Source organism: Heteronotia binoei, chromosome 3, assembly GCF_032191835.1.
Source record: "Heteronotia binoei isolate CCM8104 ecotype False Entrance Well chromosome 3, APGP_CSIRO_Hbin_v1, whole genome shotgun sequence".
Lineage (NCBI taxonomy): Eukaryota > Metazoa > Chordata > Lepidosauria > Squamata > Gekkonidae > Heteronotia > Heteronotia binoei.
In genome coordinates, this window is record NC_083225.1 from 182,030,354 (window position 1) to 182,048,074 (window position 17,721).

Genomic DNA, 17,721 nt, shown 5'->3' on the forward strand with positions numbered 1-17,721 from the left:
GCATAAGGGCAGCCTCCTAGTTCGAAGCAAATAAGCGCTATAAATTTATGGAAGAGAGTTGTTGGGGAGATAAATAAGAGAGTTGTGGGGGGAGGCGCAAGAGGAGAGGTTGACTTTTCCAAAGACTTCTCAGTGTCACCCCCCCCCCCCAAATAGCATTTCTGTGTACAAAGTGTCAGTGGATTGTATAGAGGCACCGAAGAGCGAAGGGCTCACGCAGCCGCTTTCATGCATGTTGGGAACTGAAATGAGCCCATCGGTCCTCGCTGCATGCATGCTTTGCAACAGAGATGGACGTGTGATCGTCATGATTGTCAAGAGGGGATTTTTATCTTTTTCTAACTGGCCCTGAGCTTGCCTGCAGGAAGGCTGAAAAACTTGATTCTGATAGAAAGTTGCTTGGTTGTGTCCTTTTTTTAGTTGGGCAGTTGTAAAATGGAAGTTCTTTGAGTCTGGCCTGTTTTCTCTTATAAAGCTGCTGTTCTTCTTGGCTTCCTTTTACATAAGAACATAACATAAGAGAAGCCATGTTGGATCAGGCCAATGGCCCATCCAGTCCAACACTCTGTGTCACATAAGAACATAAGAGAAGCCATGTTGGATCAGGCCAGTGGTCCATCCAGTCCAACACTCTGTGTCACATAAGAACATAAGAGAAGCCATGTTGGATCAGGCCAATGGCCCATCCAGTCCAACACTCTGTGTCACATAAGAACATAAGAGAAGCCATGTTGGATCAGGCCAGTGGTCCATCCAGTCCAACACTCTGTGTCACATAAGAACATAAGAGAAGCCATGTTGGATCAGGCCAATGGCCCATCCAGTCCAACACTCAGTGTCACATAAGAGCATAAGAGAAGCCACATTGGATCAGGCCAATGGCTCCTCCAGTCCAACACTCTGTGTCACATAAGAGCATAAGAGAAGCCACATTGGATCAGGCCAATGGCCCCTCCAGTCCAACATTCTGTGTCACACAGTGGCCAACCCCCCCCCCCCCAGTGCCATCAGGAGGTTCACAAGTGGGTCTAGAAGCCCTTCCACTTTGCCCCCCCCCCAGCACCAAGAATACAGAGCATCACTGCCCAGGACAGTTCCAATAATATACTGCGGCTAATAGCCACTGATGGACCTCTACTCCATATTTTTATCCAATCCCCTTTTGAAGCTGGCTATGCTTGTAGCCGCCACCACCTCCTGTGGCAGTGAATTCCACGTTAATCACCCTTTGGGTGAAGAAGTACTCCCTTTTATCCGTTTTAACCCGACTGCTCAGCAATTTCAGTGAATGCCCACGAGTTCTTGTATTGTGAGGAAGGGAGAAAAGTACTTCTTTTGCTACTTTCTCCATCCCATTCATAATCCTGTAAACCTCTATCATGTCACCCCACAGTCAACATTTCTCCAAGCTAAAGAGCCCCAAGCGTTTTAACCTTTCTTCATAGGGAAAGTGTTCCAAACCCTTAATCATTCTAGTTGCCCTTTTCTGGACTTTTTCCAATGCTATAATATTCTTTTTGAGGTGTGGTGACCAGAATTGTACACAGTATTCCAAATGAGATCTCACCATTGATTTATACAGGGGCATTATGATACTGGCTGATTCATTTTCAATTCCCTTTGTAATAATTCTCAGCATGGCGTTGGCCTTTTTTATTGCAGTCACACACTGTCTTGACATTTTCAGTGAGTTATCTACCATGACCCCAAGATCTCTCTCTTGGTCAATCTATGCCAGTTCGCACCCCATCAACTTGTATTTGTAGCTGGGATTCTTGGCCCCAATGTGCATTACTTTGCACTTGTCCACACTGAACCTCATCTGCCACGTTGACGCCCACTCACCCAGCCTCAACAGATCCCTTTGGAGTGCCTCACAATCCTCTCTGGTTCTCAATTTAGTGTCATCTGCAAACTTGGCCACTTCACTGCTTACCCCCAACTCCAAATCATTAATGAACAAGTTAAAGAGCATGGGACCCAATACTGAGCCCTGCGGCACCCCACTGTTTACCGTCCTCTACTGTTAAAATCATCTGTTACGACACAGTTTTTATGTTTAGCCACTATCTTTAATCCTTCCATCATATTATAATCATCTATCTTTTGATTTGGTGGGCGATAACAAACTCCCATAGTTAAATTTCCTTTTGGGCCCTCTATTTCGACCCAAAGCATTTCTAGAAGGGAATCTAATTCTCTGACCTCAGTCTTACTAGAGAGTAAGTAAGATGGGAATCAAACCCGGTTCTCCCAGATAAGAGAGCTATGGCTGACCCAAGGCTTCACTAAAACCTTACAGTGACGGTTGAGGGTATTTGAGAGATTGTGTGTATGTTGGTGAAAGGTATGTGTAAGGCGGAGAGCTTTCAATACTGTCGCCTCTGTCTAGGAGTCAGGAATGAGAGTTTGGTTTTTCTGAGGCCCAAGTTGACCCCTGATGGATGCTTCCAGCACATTACCATTTCAAAGGCAACCGTCCTCATGCTTAGACCACATTTGGATATGTCTGTAGGAGTAGGAGAAATTTGTCATTCCTTGTAGGCATTGCCCAGTGTAGGCGAGTTATCAAAAGCATGTCCCTTTTGTGGCCTTTGTAATGAATTAAAGATATTGGTTTTCACCTCTGAAATTTCCTGTGCGGGAATTGTGCTTCCAGGGCCGGGAAAGAATTTGATTATTCTGCTTCCTTCAGCTTACAACACTAAACATACAACCTCACCGTGAAATGTGCTGCAAACAGCTCTATGTAGGTAGAACTTCTAACACTGCTTACAAAAACATAACAAATATTTCAGTAAAGTTATATGAACGTTCAATATGTTTGTTGGTGTTTTTTTAAAATATATTTTATCAAAAATCCATATTTTCCCCCAAATCCGCAATTATGTGCCAGTGGATACATGGTGGAGTTTTGAGAAAATATGGATTTTTGATTAAATATATTTAAAAAAAACACCTACAGATATATCGAATGTCCGTATAACTTTATTGAGGTATTTATTATGTTTTTTGTAAGCTTTATTAGAACATATAGTTGTTTGCAGCACATTTAATGGTGAGGTGGTATGTTTTTAGTGTTTTGTGTCCACCAACATGGTCCTTTTAATTATTCCTTTAGTTTACAGGCTGGCAGGAGATGTGAATTTTAAGGTGTTTGGGGGCACTACATGATGAAGTTGGTCCTGGGAACCATGCCTCTTTAGAATGCTGGATGGCTGTAGCACAATCACCGTCTTCAGGTACCTGAAGGGCTGTCTTATGGAGGATGGTGCAGAGTTGTTTTCTGTGGCCCCGGAAGGCAGGACCAGAACCAACAAGTGGAAATTACATCAAAAGAGTTTCGGCTCAACATTAGGAAGAACTTCCTGACCGTTACAGCGGTTCCTCAGTAGAACAGGCTTCCTCGGGAGGTGGGGGGCTCTCCTTCCTTGGAGGTTTTTAAACGGAGACTAAATGGCCATCTGACAGCGATGAAGATCCCTGTGAATTTAGGGGGAGGTGTTTGCAAGTTTCCTGCATTTGTAAGTTTCCTGTGCCGGGGTTTGGACTAGATTACCCTGGAGGTCCCTTCCAACTCTATGATTGGGTTTTCCCCTCTGTTTAAAAAAGAAGCAGCACATCAGGGTGGAATTCCACCACTGGCAGCTTCAGTCATGCCTGCTTTTCCTCCTCACGCCCACTTGTCGTTTAATCCTAGATCTTTTGTGTCATTTGTTTTTTTTGAATGACACTGGCTATGGGCAAAGAAATGGGTTTCCTCTGGAAACCACGCATGTCGAAAGTGCAGTCTTTACCAGAGTCTGCCGCTGATCCGGTGGGTTGCCCTTGCTTTTCAAGCCGGGTCCTCTTTCACCACCGTCAGATTTATGAGCCTTTCTGGGGAAGGGAACAAAGACCTGTTGTGACTGCCCCATTGGCTCTCGTGAGTAGCAGCAGTGTTCTAACCGTCTGTCTGCTTCCTGGTTCTTCATACTAGATGCATTGTGCACTTGGCATCCCGCTACAGGCTTCTGGGGGGGGGGGTGACCTGTTGGTGTTGGCAGATCTTGCATTAGCCGAACTGCACGAGCACGAGTGCTTGCCGCACGACGCAAATTGGGCGTGTTGGAAAACTAACAGGCGTGGGCGAGCCTTGACTTCCGCCCATTGCCCAGAAGGTGAAAGAGGCCATTCATAGCACCTCCCCCTCCACTTTTTCCAGCACTTCCTCTCCACAATTTACGTTTCCTTTGCTTTTGTGTGCCCGCTTGCTCATCTCAAGGGGTGCCGCGCTAGAAATGCCACTTCCTTGGTCGTCTTCGGTCTGTGGTTTCTCATACTTGTTTGAGCGAGCCTTGCGCCCATACAGGCACCCATGAATGCATAAAGAATCCTTCATGATAACTGGTTCTAATATTCTGCTGCTGCCGGCGGAGAGTGGCGTTGCAGCTGTGATTTGCTGATTTCTTTTATCCCTTCTCGCTTTTGTTGCTTGGGCTCCTACAAGCCATACGCTGTTCTGAGTACTGAAGGTAGGAAGGAGATCGTCACCAGCGGCCGTAGCAGTTAAGAACCTCTAGCTCGGGGGTGTCAAACTCATTTGTTATGAGGGCTGGGTCTGATATAAATGAGACCTTGTTGGGCCAGGCCATGTCAGGTTGGGCCAGGTCATGTGTATGTCTATTTAAGATTAGGTAGCAGAGATATAAATTTATAAAGGACACAGACAAACACAATTAAGTATTTTTTTTAAAAAAAACAACCTTAAAACATTAGCACTCATTGGTCTTAAAGGTGCTTTCTTTGTATTTCTCCCATGGGATCCACGGAACGGGGCAAAGGGAGTTGGGCCTCTTTCCTTCCTTCCCCAGGGACTGGGTGAGGAGGAGCCTCAGCTAATAGAAGGAAGAGAGACTTGGCTCAGTAGCTCTGCTGTGCAATTGGGAAATCCTGGAAAAACAAGGTCTGCCTTCCCCGCTTCTCCCCAAGGGAGGAGGCTCAGCCAATGGAGAAAATAGAGGTTTGGCTCTGTAGCTGCTGTGCGATTGAGCAAGCCTTGCAAAGCCGAAGGAAGCAAGAGAGAGGGAGAAGGAAGCAGATGACAGCCAGTTGCTCGGGGGCCTGATAGGAGCCCTCCAGTGGCCTGATTCAGCCCCCGGGCCACATGTTTGAAACCCCTGCTCTAGCTACTACAATAACCAGGAGATGTCTTGCCACTCGGAGCCTGGATGTTGGGGTAGTTTTGAGGGCAGCATCACATAAAATGCCTGCCAGGACTTTTTTTCTTTTTCTTTTTTTACACAGCCTGAACTCCTTTGCATATTAAGCCACACACCCCTGGTGCAGCCAATCCTCCTGGAGCTTCCAGTAGGCCCTGTACTAGGAGCCCTGATGGACCTCTGCTGCATATGTTGATCCAGTCCCCTCTTGAAGCTGCCTTTGCTTGTAGCCGCCACCCCCTCCTGTCATGTTGTGTAGGTAGACCCTTGCCCATCTGGTCCATCTTTAGCTTCCTAGCTGCTGCCAGATCTTTAGCCCAAGTGATTTAGCGGTGAGGGCTAAAGGATGTTGTTTGTCATTTTACTTATTTCAATTTAACAGGCTCAGGGTGAGTTGCATCACAGAAGAAGACAATCAGCAGTTGAAACCAAATTGAAATATATAAAAATCTAAAATCGCAGACTAATCACTGGAAGCTGGGGGGAAAAAAAAGACAAATTCTGCCTCAAAGGCAACGTTCCCTCTAAGCTGTGGAGTCTTGTGAGCAAAAATTCTACTTTGTGAGCTAGCGGCATGAAAGTTGTGAGCTTACTGCATTAAAGTTGTGAGCCACTGCATAAATTAGTTTGCTCTGGGGCCATTTTTCCTGAGCTGAGACAAAAATGTGTGAGCTAGAGGCTTAAAAAATTGTGAGCTAGCTCCCACTAAGGTTAGACGGAGCCCTGGCCACAGGCATGGCCTCTTTGTCCAGGTCCAGCGGGTCCTACGGCACTGAGGTGGAATGAATGGGGGGGAGGCCAGTATCAGGTGACGTCCGTTGCCTCAGCTGAAATTCTGATGAAAGAGTCCCGTTTTACAGGCTCTTCGGAATCAGAGCAGGTCCCGCAGGGCCCGGATCCAGGGGGAGCTCATTCGACCAGGCAGGGGCCAGGGCCAAAAAAGGACTGCTGGTTCTGGAGGTGATTTCAGGCAGCTTTTGCATGGCAACTATACCGAAAGAACGGGTCGCGAGATGCAACAGATGCCGTTTGCTCTGCACAAAGCCAAGTGCTTCAGTGCCAGCTTAATAGGGCTGAAAATGGGCTCATAACCCAAAGGGCAGTTGAGGGATGTGAGTTGACCAAACGGCCTGCAGACCAGACCGTTCGCGTGTGGGGTGCAGCTGTGTCAAAAGAATCGCCCCTTGGGCTTGGTGGAATGCCGTGCACTTCCAGAAGGGCAGAACAGAACCGGAAGGTAGGACCAGAACCAGTGGGTTGAGATGAAATCAAAAGAGTTTCCGGCTCAACATTAGGAAGAGCTTCCTGACTGTTAGAGCGATTCCTCAGTGGAACAGGCTTCCTCGGGAGGTGGTGGGCTCTCCTTCCTTGGAGGTTTTTAAACAGAGGGTAGATGGCCATCTGACAGCAATGAAGATCCTGTGAATTTTGGGGAAGTGTTGTGAGTTTCCTGCATAGTGCAGGGAGTTGGACTAGATGACCCTAGAGGTCCCTTCTGTGATTCTTTGATTTCTTCCCATCCGGGGTTATTCCCAGCAGTCGACTGAAACAGGAATGGGGAATACCCTGGATCCAGAAGAAGAAAACTGTAGATTTATACCCTGCCCTTCTCTCTGAATCAGATACTCAGAGCGGCTTACAATCTCCCATATCTTTTCCCCCCACAACAGACACCCTGTGAGGTGGGTGGGGCTGAGAGGGCTCTCACAGCAGCTGCCCTTTCAAGGACAACTCTTGCGAGAGCTATGGCTGACCCAAGGCCATTCTAGCAGCTGCGAGTGGAAGAGTGGAGAATCCAACCCAGTTCTCCCAGATAAAAGTCTGCGCACTTAACCACTACACCAGATTGGCCTTATTGGATCCTTAGGTCTCACTAAGATGTGAAAATGCTTTCTGCTGTGCTCCCCCCCCCCCCCATGTTGTTGTCATGGCAATTAAACTCCCCCTGGGCTGAAAAAAATCACTTTAATTTTTGGGGGCGGCAAAAGGAAAAGCAGTGTTTTTATTTTTTGTTTGCTGTGGCTCGGCGGTAGAGCATCTACTCAGTGTGCAGAAGGTCCCAGGTTCAATCCCCGGCAATTCCAATTGAAAGGGCCAGGTAGGAGGAGATGTGGAGGGTCTCTACGTGAAACCCTGGAGAGCCACTGCCAGTCTGAGTAGGTAACACTGACCTGGGTGGCCTGAATCAGTATAAGGCAGCTCCATGTGTGTTCTTGTGCAAGAGATATCAGGCAGCTGTTTGAGGCCTAGACTGTCCAGCACCTGAAGTTTTTGATGTACCTCCTCAGGACTATATGCCTTTTGGGGGGCTCAGGGATGGTGAACTCATTTGTTACGAGGGCCAGATCTGACATAAAAGAGACCTTGTCGGGCCAGGCCATGCGTGCCAGAAAATGTAATGCCAGATACCAGATATATAAACTTTATAAAGCACCCAAACACAAAGATTAAAAACCAAAACATGCTTAAAACATTAGCTCTTTGTCTTAAAGATACTTTCTTTGTATCTCTCCTGTTCGATCCAGGAAACTGAGCTAAAGGAAGCCCTGGCTCTTTCTTCTCCAGGGGACCAGGAGGGAGAAAGATCCTCAGCCAATAGAAGGAAGAGAGGCTTGGCTCAGTAGTTCTGCTGTGCGACTGAGAGAGCCTGGCAAAGCAACCTCTTCCTCCCCCCCCCCTTCTTCCCCAAGGGAAGAGCCTCAAAGGAGAAAATAGAGGCTTTGCTCTGTAGCTCCTGTGTGATTGAGCAAGCCTGGCAAAGCAAGCTGTTATGCAGAAGGAAGCAAAATATAGGGAGAAGGAAGCAGATGACAGCCAGATGCTTGCGGGCCTGAGAGGAGCCCTCCGGGGGCCTGATTCAGCCCCCGGGCCTCATGTTTGACATCCATGCTTATATGCAGAGATAATCAACAAAGCCTAGTGAAGCCACAAGAACAGAAATCCCCATAGAGCAGGGGTGGCCAGCGGTTGCCTACAACTCCCATCAGACCCAGGCAGCTAAGTGTAGGCTAAGCCGAAGCAGAATACCGTTGGGGCCAAGCATTTGGCAAGCAGAGCCAGTTGAAGCAGTGTGCTGCCTTGCTCTGCTTTTCCCTTTGCCCGGAAATGAATTTTCTCCTCAGCCTGCTCTAGGAAACTCAGCAAGGGTGTTGGCCACGCTCTGTGCCACGGCCACGCCCCTTCCTCCTCCCTCGCCCAGGCACCACGAGCGCCCAGAGCACCCAGTTGATAGAGTTCAGCTGTGCGCATATTGTCAATAGTGGTGGTCCTTAAATGAAAGGGCAGGATGCAGAAAAGGAGTCTCGAAGGCTAGCTTCTGTTCTGGCGTCCGTCAGCTGAATGGGCACGCGGCTGTATCTAAATGGGATCTGTTCTCTCTTACCTATTGGTGAGGTTCTGCCGTGGATGGCACTCTGACTTCTGCATCTGTCGTATACCGTTTGGTGGTGGGGTCTCAGTGTCGCATGCCATATAAATGCCTTCTCTCTCGAGTCCCTTCTCCCTTTTTAACCAGTCCTGACTTACCTTTCTGAAGCCCTCTTCCTTTATCACTGCATCTCCCGCCTTCATGTTTCCATCATTCTGAGGCCTTCTTTTTCTCTCTCTCCCCTCTCGGCCATCTTCTCTCTCCCAGCTGTCTGCAGCTTCCAGCCCATCCACTCAGAGGCCTCACAGCGCTTCCGGCAAGGATCCTTTTGCGGAGGTCTCTCTCCAGGATTTCTTGTAAAAACAACTTAGGTATTGCATGCCGACTCCGGGGGCGCTGGCGGCTTGGATTTGCCCATACAAGGCCGCGCGGCTGCCTTGTATGTCTTCCACTTCAGTCCGAACCCATGCTCATTTTGACATTAAAACGGAGATCACTGGGTGCTCTGTTAAGACTTGCATGACTGTAAACCCCACGGTACGGGATGCAGCGACTGGAGTAGAGTCTAGAGCAGGAGTGGCCAAACTCGCTTAATGTAAGAGCCACATAGAATAAAATGTCAGATGTTTGAGAGCCGGAAGAAAGGAAGATGGGGAGGGAGGAGGGACGGAGAGGTGGAAGGAAGGCAACTTTAAAAGGCCTGGCTTGGAGAAGTGGCTTAAAGAGACAAATGCCTTCTCCAAGCCAGCCAGTGGGGTGGTGAGGGCTTCAAGAGCCACACATTATGTATGAAAGAGCCACATGTGGCTCCCGAGCCACAGCTAGGGTACCCCTGGTTTAGATAATCTTTTGTGATTTAAGCCTTTTTATGGTGGAAACGGGGCGGGAAGAGAATCTGGAAACCTGATTGCTGAAAACTGGGAGGTTCCTCTATTGAGGGATTCTGGGTGGGTGGTTTTGGGCCGGTTCCTGAGAAGGTGCTCCCAGAATGGAAAGTTTCTTCTCATCCGCCACCCCGCCCCCCCGCACTCACCAGTGCACTGTTTGCCCTGAAATGCTGCTCCTGAGAGACAGGGCCGTGTGTGTACCTATTTAAGATTAGGTAGCAGAGATATAAACTTTACAAAGGACACAGACTCAATTAAAGGGGTTTTTTTTTAAAAAAAAAAACATAAAATAAAAATAAAACATGCTTAAAACAGCATTCATTTGTCTTATAGGTGCTTTCTTTGTATCTCTTCGATGGGATCCTGGAAACTGGACAAAGGAAACTCTGGCTGTTTCCTTCCTTTCCCAAGGGGCCAGGAGAGGGAGGAGCGTCAGCCAATAGAGGGGAGAGAGGCTTGGCTCAGTAGCTCTGCTGTGTGCTTGAGAGAGCCTGGCAAATCAAGCTCTCTCTCCCCCTTCCTCCTCAAGGGAGGAGCCTCAGCTGGTGGAGAAAATAGAGGTTTTGCTCTGTAGCTCCTGTGCGATTGAACAAGCCTTGCAAAGCAAGCTGTTATGCAGAAGGAATTGAGAGGGAGGGAGAAGGAAGCAGATGACAGCCTGTTGCTCGGGGACCTGATGGCAGCCCTCCGAGGGCCTGATTCAGCCCCCGGGCTGTATGTTGGACACCCCTGGGATAAACAATTTGTTTATTTCCATTATTTAGTAGTCTGCCTTTCTCTCAAAGGCTGGAGGCAGGTGACGCAGTGTAAGTCCAAGGAAATAAACAGGACGGGGCATCCAGTGAACAGTGCTACACCCCTCCCCCCCCCCGATGTTGCCAGTCCTCCGAGGGCTCTTCTTACAGGGCCTGCTGTAAGCTCTTAGAGGATTGGCCACATCAGGGGTGTGTGGCCTAATAGGCAAAGGAGTTCCTGCTGCAAGAAAAAGCCCTGCTTTCCAGTATGCATGCAGTGCAGGCTAAAGTCCCTGTGCCATGGCAACTTTCTGAACCCATACAGGACAGTCCGGTTATCTGAGGATATTATGATGTTGATATTATTGTCTGATCTGCAATAAAAGGAGAATTGGCAAAAAAAAAAACCAAAACAACCCCAAATCCCCTTGTATTTCCTGCTGTGGGGTTTATTTATTATTTATTTTATTCAGTTTTTAGCCCCCCCCCCTTCCTGTAGGACAGCCTTTGACTAGTCAAAATATTAGTTTTTGCCCTCGTAGACCTTTTGAGTCCCTTACAAAATCCCAAGCTTCTATGCTATCCATGATGTTGTGCAGAGGAGAATAAGAACATAAGAGAAGCCATTTTGGATCAGGCCAAAGGCCCATCCAGTCCAACACTCTGTGTCACACAGGGGCCATCAGGAGGTCCACCAGTGGGGCCAGGACACTAGTAGCCCTCCCACTGTTACCCCTCCCAAGCACCAAAAATACAGAGCATCACTTGCCCAAGACAGAGAGTTCCAACAGTACGCTGTGGCTAATAGCCACTGATGAACCTCTGCTCCAGATGTTTATCCAATCCCCTCTTGAAGCTGGCTATGCTTGCAGCCGCCACTGCCTCCTGTGACAGTGAATTCCACCTTAATCACCCTTTGGGTGAAGGACTTCCTTTTATCTGTTCTAACCCGACTGCTCAGCAATTTCATAGAATGTCCACGAGTTCTTGGATTGTGAGAGAGGGAGAAAAGTATTTCTTTCTCCGTGTAAGAATCTCCAGAGGCCCTGCCGCGCAGCCCAGCACAGGCAGAACAACGTATGCAGACAACATGTAGCTGCCTAATCCATTCTTCTCAGTTTGCCTGAGTCCCAGCCAGTGAAAGGGGCTTCAGCTCTGTGCTTTGTGAGGTCTCGAGTTCCACCTCCCAGCTAGAAGAACGTCAGGACTGGAAGAGACCTCTGTAAGACTCCGGATGGTGCTGTTGAAGTAGAAAATACTGTGTGTGTTGTGGGAGGGGAGAGTCTGCTATCCCTGTAACTGTGTGTACAGTACATAGGTACATAGTAGAGTACGTCTGTAAGATTGATAAGTTTCAAAGGGGGAGAGCATTTAGCTGCTTTGAGACTAGCTGTCTTCCACTAATCTTACTCAATCTGGAATAAAAATCTCGAGTTGATTGAATAGGGCAGAAGCGGGGTTTCTTCTTCCTCGTAATGAGACCGTGGTGATGTTGCTACATCGCAGGCCAACCACCTTGTTTTGCGTTTAAGCCTTTGACTAGCCAAAGACTGGGGGGCAGGGAGAGAACAGGGAGGTGTTTGTCGTGCGCAGAGAGATAACGTTCATGTCATCTTCTCTCCTTAGATACAGTTCATGTAACCATGCCAGAGCGAGGGAGCGAGAACAGTTCCAGAAAGACCACGTGCTCAGCAGCTGACCCTTCCTTCCAGCCGCACCAAAACCGATGTCTCTTAAACTCTCCTCTTCCTTTAGACCAATCCAGTAAAAGTAACAAAAGGCACACGAGAGCGGTGGGGGAGCCACCCTAGGGAAGCCGTGGTCTCCTGCCGCGCTGAGCATAAAGCCAAGAATTGCCACAGTTTTGGTGTAGGATCTTTCTTTCTTTTTTCTTTTCTCCTCCTCCCCTGGTGACTTAACGTGTCGGTAGTAGCCACAATTGCGAACACACGCACATAACCACAATTGAGAGCCCCCACACAAAAGAAGTGTCTTATTCCGCAAAGGAGGATTTAAAAAACAAAACAAAAACGTGCATTTGGAGCTGCTATTTGGGACGAAGAGCTAAGCACTGTTTTACCGTTAACGCCAACGACTTTTTTCTCTAGGGGATCGAATACGTTATCCTCCAGCTTTTCCTCTTCAATCATCATCATCAATATTAGGCTCAATAATGAAAAGCTTAACTTAAAAAAAACAATTATATATTCCGTTGCATAGACATTACTTTATGTATTATTTGTATTTATTTATGGTTATCGATTTTAAGTAACATTGTTATCACAAACCCTCCGTTGTGGAGAAAAACGTGTCTGTGGATGTATCAGTATGTCTCCTCTCCTAGGGTTTTTTTTTATTCCCCCCTCTCCTTTCTCTCCACAAGAACGACTCGGAGCGCATCCTCACCCACCAGTACACACACGGAGCACAGAGTATGTTTCCAGGTCTGAGAACACCGATCGTCCAACCTCCCTGGGCATCGGAGGTGTTGTCCTCACAAACTGTCGGTTCCGCTACGGATTTTGGGCGGGGGGGGGGGGGAGAGCAGCCCGACCGGCTTGGAGGAGCAACCGGGGGGAGGGATTGCTCGACCAGGCGTCGGGGGCTTCAGGATCGAACTTTTTCCTTGCTTTGTGCTTGGCATGTAATTAATTATCTTACACTTGACATAACGGCCTTTCCAAAATGAATGTGAGGAATTGCTTTCACTTTTAAAGACTTTCCTTCTTCTCTGTACAAACAAACAAAAAACAATTTGAGGTATTATTTGGGAGGGGGGTGGGTTTGAAGAACGCCTCGATTATTTCCTTCGTTTGGCTAGGGCCGTGCCCGTGAATCATGTACCGTGGAATAAATTAAAGTCTCAAAAAGGGAAGTAGCACCTTCAAGGGCACGGTCCGTCAGGAAACTCCCCTGTGTCGTTCTCCTGTTGAATGGGGAGGGAGGGGGGGGGCTTGGTGCAGGAAATCTTTCCCCTCTCAATCATGTAGGTATCCTGATTTTTTCTCTGCAGAATCAGAAGCGGCGCTGTTGACCAGCGCGCTTCCGTGTAAATACATCGTTCCGGTTTTCGATGGCGAAACGGGGCCTTAAGAAGGACAAGTCGAAGGCATGAAAGCAATTCTGTACATGAACTTAAAAGCATACTTGCTGCATTGTCTCCGCAGATTCTATTTTTGTTTAAAATGTTGAAATGTATGTTAGCAAAAAAAAAAAAAAAAGGTGGATTTTCAAATAAAATGCAGCTTCCACAAACCTTTTGTTATGGTATGGAGGTCTGAAATGGTGATTCTTTTGCCTTGGAGGTGAGCCTGCTGCTTTCGATTGGTGAAATAAAAATATCCGGGGGGGGAGGGAGGCACGTTGCCAGGAAAGTACACATTTTGCTTTTTCTCCCCCCCCCCCCCCCCCCCGCACCTCGGTCTGCCTACCACTGCCCCCTTTTTCTGGCCTTGCCTTTGTGCCACTTGTGAGCTTCGAAAATCAGGCTAGGTTAACTTGCTTGGGAATTGGAAGAAGATGATGATATTGGATTTATATCCCGCCCTCCACTCCGAAGAATCACAGAGCGGCTCACAATCTCCTTTACCTTCCCCTCCCCCACAACAGACACCCTGTGAGGTAGATGAAGATATTGGATTTATATCCCGCCCTCCACTCCAAAGAGTCTCAGGCTCACAATCTCCTTTACCTTCCTCCCCCACCACAGACACCCTGTGAGGTGGGTGGGGCTGGAGAGGGCTCTCATAGCAGCTGCCCTTTCAAGGACAACCTCTGCCAGAGCTATGGCTGACCCAAAGCCATTCCAGCAGGTGCAAGTGGAGGAGTGGGGAATCAAACCCGGTTCTCCCCGATAAGGGTCCGCACACTTAATCACTATACCAAACTGGCTCTCCCTTTTCTCAATTAAAGGGAGCAGCAGAGTCTCCTTTCAACAGAGCCCTCACCTAGGGAGAGAAGATACTGGGTTTATATCCCACCCTCCACTCTGAATCTCAGAGCAGCTCACAATCTCCTTTCCCTTCCTCCCCCACAACAGACACCCTGTGAGGTGGGTGGGGCTGGAGAGGGCTCTCACAGCAGCTGCCCTTTCAAGGACAACCTCTGCCAGAGCTGTGGCTGACCCAAGGCCATTCCAGCAGGTGCAAGTGGAGGAGTGGGGAATCAAACCCGGTTCTCCCAGATAAGAGTCTGCCCACTTAACCACTACACCAAACTGGCTTGCTTGTGGATATTAATAATACGCTGGCCTTTTGAACTGACACCCCCAGAATCCTGTGGTCGGAATAAACCACGAGCGGTGCAGGGACCGTTACAATCTGTTCTTCTAAATACTACCTTGAGTGGGGATTTTGTGTGTCGATGTTCAGAGTAGCCCCCACGCCAAGCCCCCCCCCCAGTTCACCTCTGGGCACAGTTCGGACTTCACCCTCTGAAATGACAAGTTCTTACTGATATTATAAATTCCATCTGTAGGGTTCCGCTTTTGTTACAGGGGAGGATCTACCTGCAATGTAAAGTGGAACATCCCGCTCATACATGTCTCCTGTCTACTGAAATATCCCCCGTTTTCTTCAGTTAACTGCCCACTGTTAGATAATATCTCTGAGGTCTGAAAGACATGTCTTCAGAAGATACAGGACAGCAGAGTGAGAACCAGAGGCTGTTAAGAACATAAGAGAAGCCATGTTGGATCAGGCCAATGACCCGTCCAGTCCAACACTCACTGTCACACAGTGGCCAAAAAAACCAGGTGCCATCAGGAGGTCCATCAGTGGGGCCAGAACTTCAGAAGCCCTTCCACTGTTGTCCCTCCCAAGCACCAAGAATGCAGTGCATCACTGCCCCAGACATAAAAAAAATAAGAGAAGCCATGTTGGATCAAGCGAATAGCCCATCCAGTCCAACAGACTGTGTCACACAGTGGCCAAAAAACCCAGGTGCCATCAGGAGGTCCACCGGTGGGGTCAGGACACTAGAAGCCCTCACACTGTTGCCCCTCCCAAGCACGAAGAACACAGAGGATCACTTGCCCCGGACAGAGAGTTCCAACACTCGTTTGGTCACTAGGGTAATTCATCTAGCCCACAGTAACCAGCGTTTTCTCCTATTTTGTGGGCAGTTGAATGATTACGGTAGATGGGCCAAAGGAGAAAAGAGTGTGTTTGAAACGTTCATTGGTCTTGGTAAGGAAACGCCTTAGCATTTCTGCTCCTTCGATCTGGCTAACTGCATTGTTGGTAGGGTAGTAGTTTCCAGTCCTCTTTCAAAACTTTTAAAAAGGTAAAGGTAATCCCCTGTGCAAGCACCAGTCATCGTCGACTCTGGGGTGACGTTGCTTTCACAACATTTTCACGGCAGACTTTTTACGGGGTGGTTTGCCATTTCCTTCCCCAGTCTTCTACGCTTTCCCCCCAGCAAGCTGGGTCCTCATTTTACCAATCTCGGAAGGATGGAAGGCTGAGTCGACCCCGAGCCCGACTACCTTAACCCGCCCCCCCCCCCCTAAAAAAAGGGAAGCGCTACTGCTCAAGCCATTCTTGGAAAGCAGTGCTGCAGGAAGTGGTGGCAGCTACAAGCATAGATAACTTCAGGAATACAGAGCATCACTGCCCCCAGACAGTTCCATTAATACACTGTGGCTAATAGCCACCGATGGACCTTTCTGCAATATATCTCTTGAGAATGCCGGTCACAAGGCTTAGAGGAGACAGAGTGGACACCACTGCCCTCCCCAGCATCCTTTTTTACCTTATGAAAGCCAGCAGGACCTCGTGCTTGTTGAACTGGGGGAGAGGAAGCAGTTAGCATTCCACATTCCTTTGTCAATGACTACAGAGTATCCCCTTTAAAAAAGGAGGGGGGGGGCATTATAGCAATATACAGTTACCTAAGAGGGCAGGAAGTTCCACGGTAGGTGTTTTCAAGTAACCAGAGGGACATCAGTAGACTGGGAGGAGTGGAACAGACTTCAAGGTCCTGCCATCTGTAACCACTTCTCTCCCTCTGCTTCCCGTGCCCCGGAGAAGTGTCTATAGCGATGCCTTGGAAGGGAGTGACGTCGTGGTTCAGTTCAATTTTATTATGGCCCATGATCAGATCCAACTGACCTCCCCCCCCCCCCCAAAAAAAAAATCAATATGGGAAATATTAAAAAAGGTAAAGGAAAGGTCCCTTGTGCAAGCATGTTGTTTCCAATTCTGGGGTGACGTTGCTTTCACGACGTTTTCACGGCAGACTTTTTCTGGGGTGGTTTGCCATTGCCTTCCCCAGTCCCTCTACGCTTTCCTCCCAGCAAGCTGGGGACTCATTTTACCGACCTTGGAAGGCCGAGTCAACCTTGAGCTGGCTGCCTGAACCCAGCTTCTGCCAGGATCGAACTCAGGTCATGAGCAGAGCTTAGGACTGCAGTACTGCAGCTTTACCACTCCGCCCCACGGGACTATGGTGGAAAATATTAAATGGACGGTTTAAAAAAATCCAATGGAAAATATGAACAGGCACCAAGTTCCTGCCAGAAACTGTTGCCTTAAAAAGTTCTCATGGTTACGTTCCTTTAGTCGTCGTGCTGTTCATGTGAGTGCCTGTGAGGCGTGAGGCCTAAGAGTGTCTTTGATAAATACCTCCTATCCTATGCCTGGCCTGGGCAGCCCAGGCAATCCTATGGGCAACTTCCAGAGAATACCAGCGGTCTGGCCAGGAGGCAAGCAATGGCAAACCACCTCTCTGAACATCTTTTGCCTTGAAAATCCTACGGGGGTCACTATAAGTCAGCTGTGACTTGACGGCGCTTTCCACTGCTACACCACATCTATCCTACGTCGTTTGTGGATCATGCCCTAAGACGGGTGGTCAAACTTGTTTCGCTTAGAACTCTCTAGAGAGCCAGTGTAGCGGTTAAGTGTGCAGACTCTTATCTGGGAGAACCGGGTTTGATTCCCCGCTCCTCCACTTGCAGCTGCTGGAATGGCCTTGGGTCAACCATAGCTCTCTAATCTGGGAGAACCGGGCTTGATTCCCCACTTCTCCACTTGCACCTGCTGGAATGGCCTTGGGTCAGCCATAGCTCTGGCTGGAGTTGCCCTTGAAAGGGCAGCTGCTGTGAGAGCCCTCTCAGCCCCACCCCCCTCACAGGGTATCTGTTGTGGGGGAAGAAGATACAGGAGATTGTAAGCCGCTCTGAATCTCTGATTCAGGGAGAAGGGCGGGGTATAAATCTGCACTCTTCTTCTTTGCCCCACCTGCCTCACAAAGGAGCCTTTTGCGGGGAGAGGAAGGGAAGGAGATTGTAAGTCGCTCTGAGACTCCTTCGGGTAGAGATAAACAGGGAGTAAAAAACCTCTGCTTCATCTTCCTTGATGCTTTTCAGACCAAATACTGGTCGTGGCGGACCCTGCTTAGCTTTCCAAACCCTGACAAGATCAGGCTAAGCTGAGGTATATACGAAAGCCAGTGTGGTGTAGTGGTTAAAGTGTTGGTCTGTGATCTGGAAAACCCAGGTTCGATTCTCCCCCTCAGGCCATGGAAGCTTG

General features: G+C 48.5%; 1 protein-coding gene across 9 annotated transcripts in view; it reads left to right on the top strand.

The window, feature by feature from the left end:
* The window catches only part of PICALM (phosphatidylinositol binding clathrin assembly protein), a 125,788-nt gene extending 112,344 nt beyond the window's left edge, over positions 1-13,444 (top strand). For 6 of the 9 annotated variants that reach the window (XM_060234973.1, XM_060234974.1, XM_060234976.1 and 3 more), the window contains 2 exons: positions 8,836-8,939; positions 11,816-13,444. In XM_060234973.1, coding sequence (XP_060090956.1) covers positions 8,836-8,928 — 93 coding nt within the window. In that variant the 3' untranslated portion in view covers positions 8,929-8,939; positions 11,816-13,444. The remainder of the gene's footprint in view (positions 1-8,835; positions 8,940-11,815) is intronic. The other 3 variants (XM_060234975.1, XM_060234977.1, XM_060234981.1) reach the window with 1 other exon arrangement.
* The last annotated feature ends 4,277 nt before the right edge of the window (positions 13,445-17,721 follow it).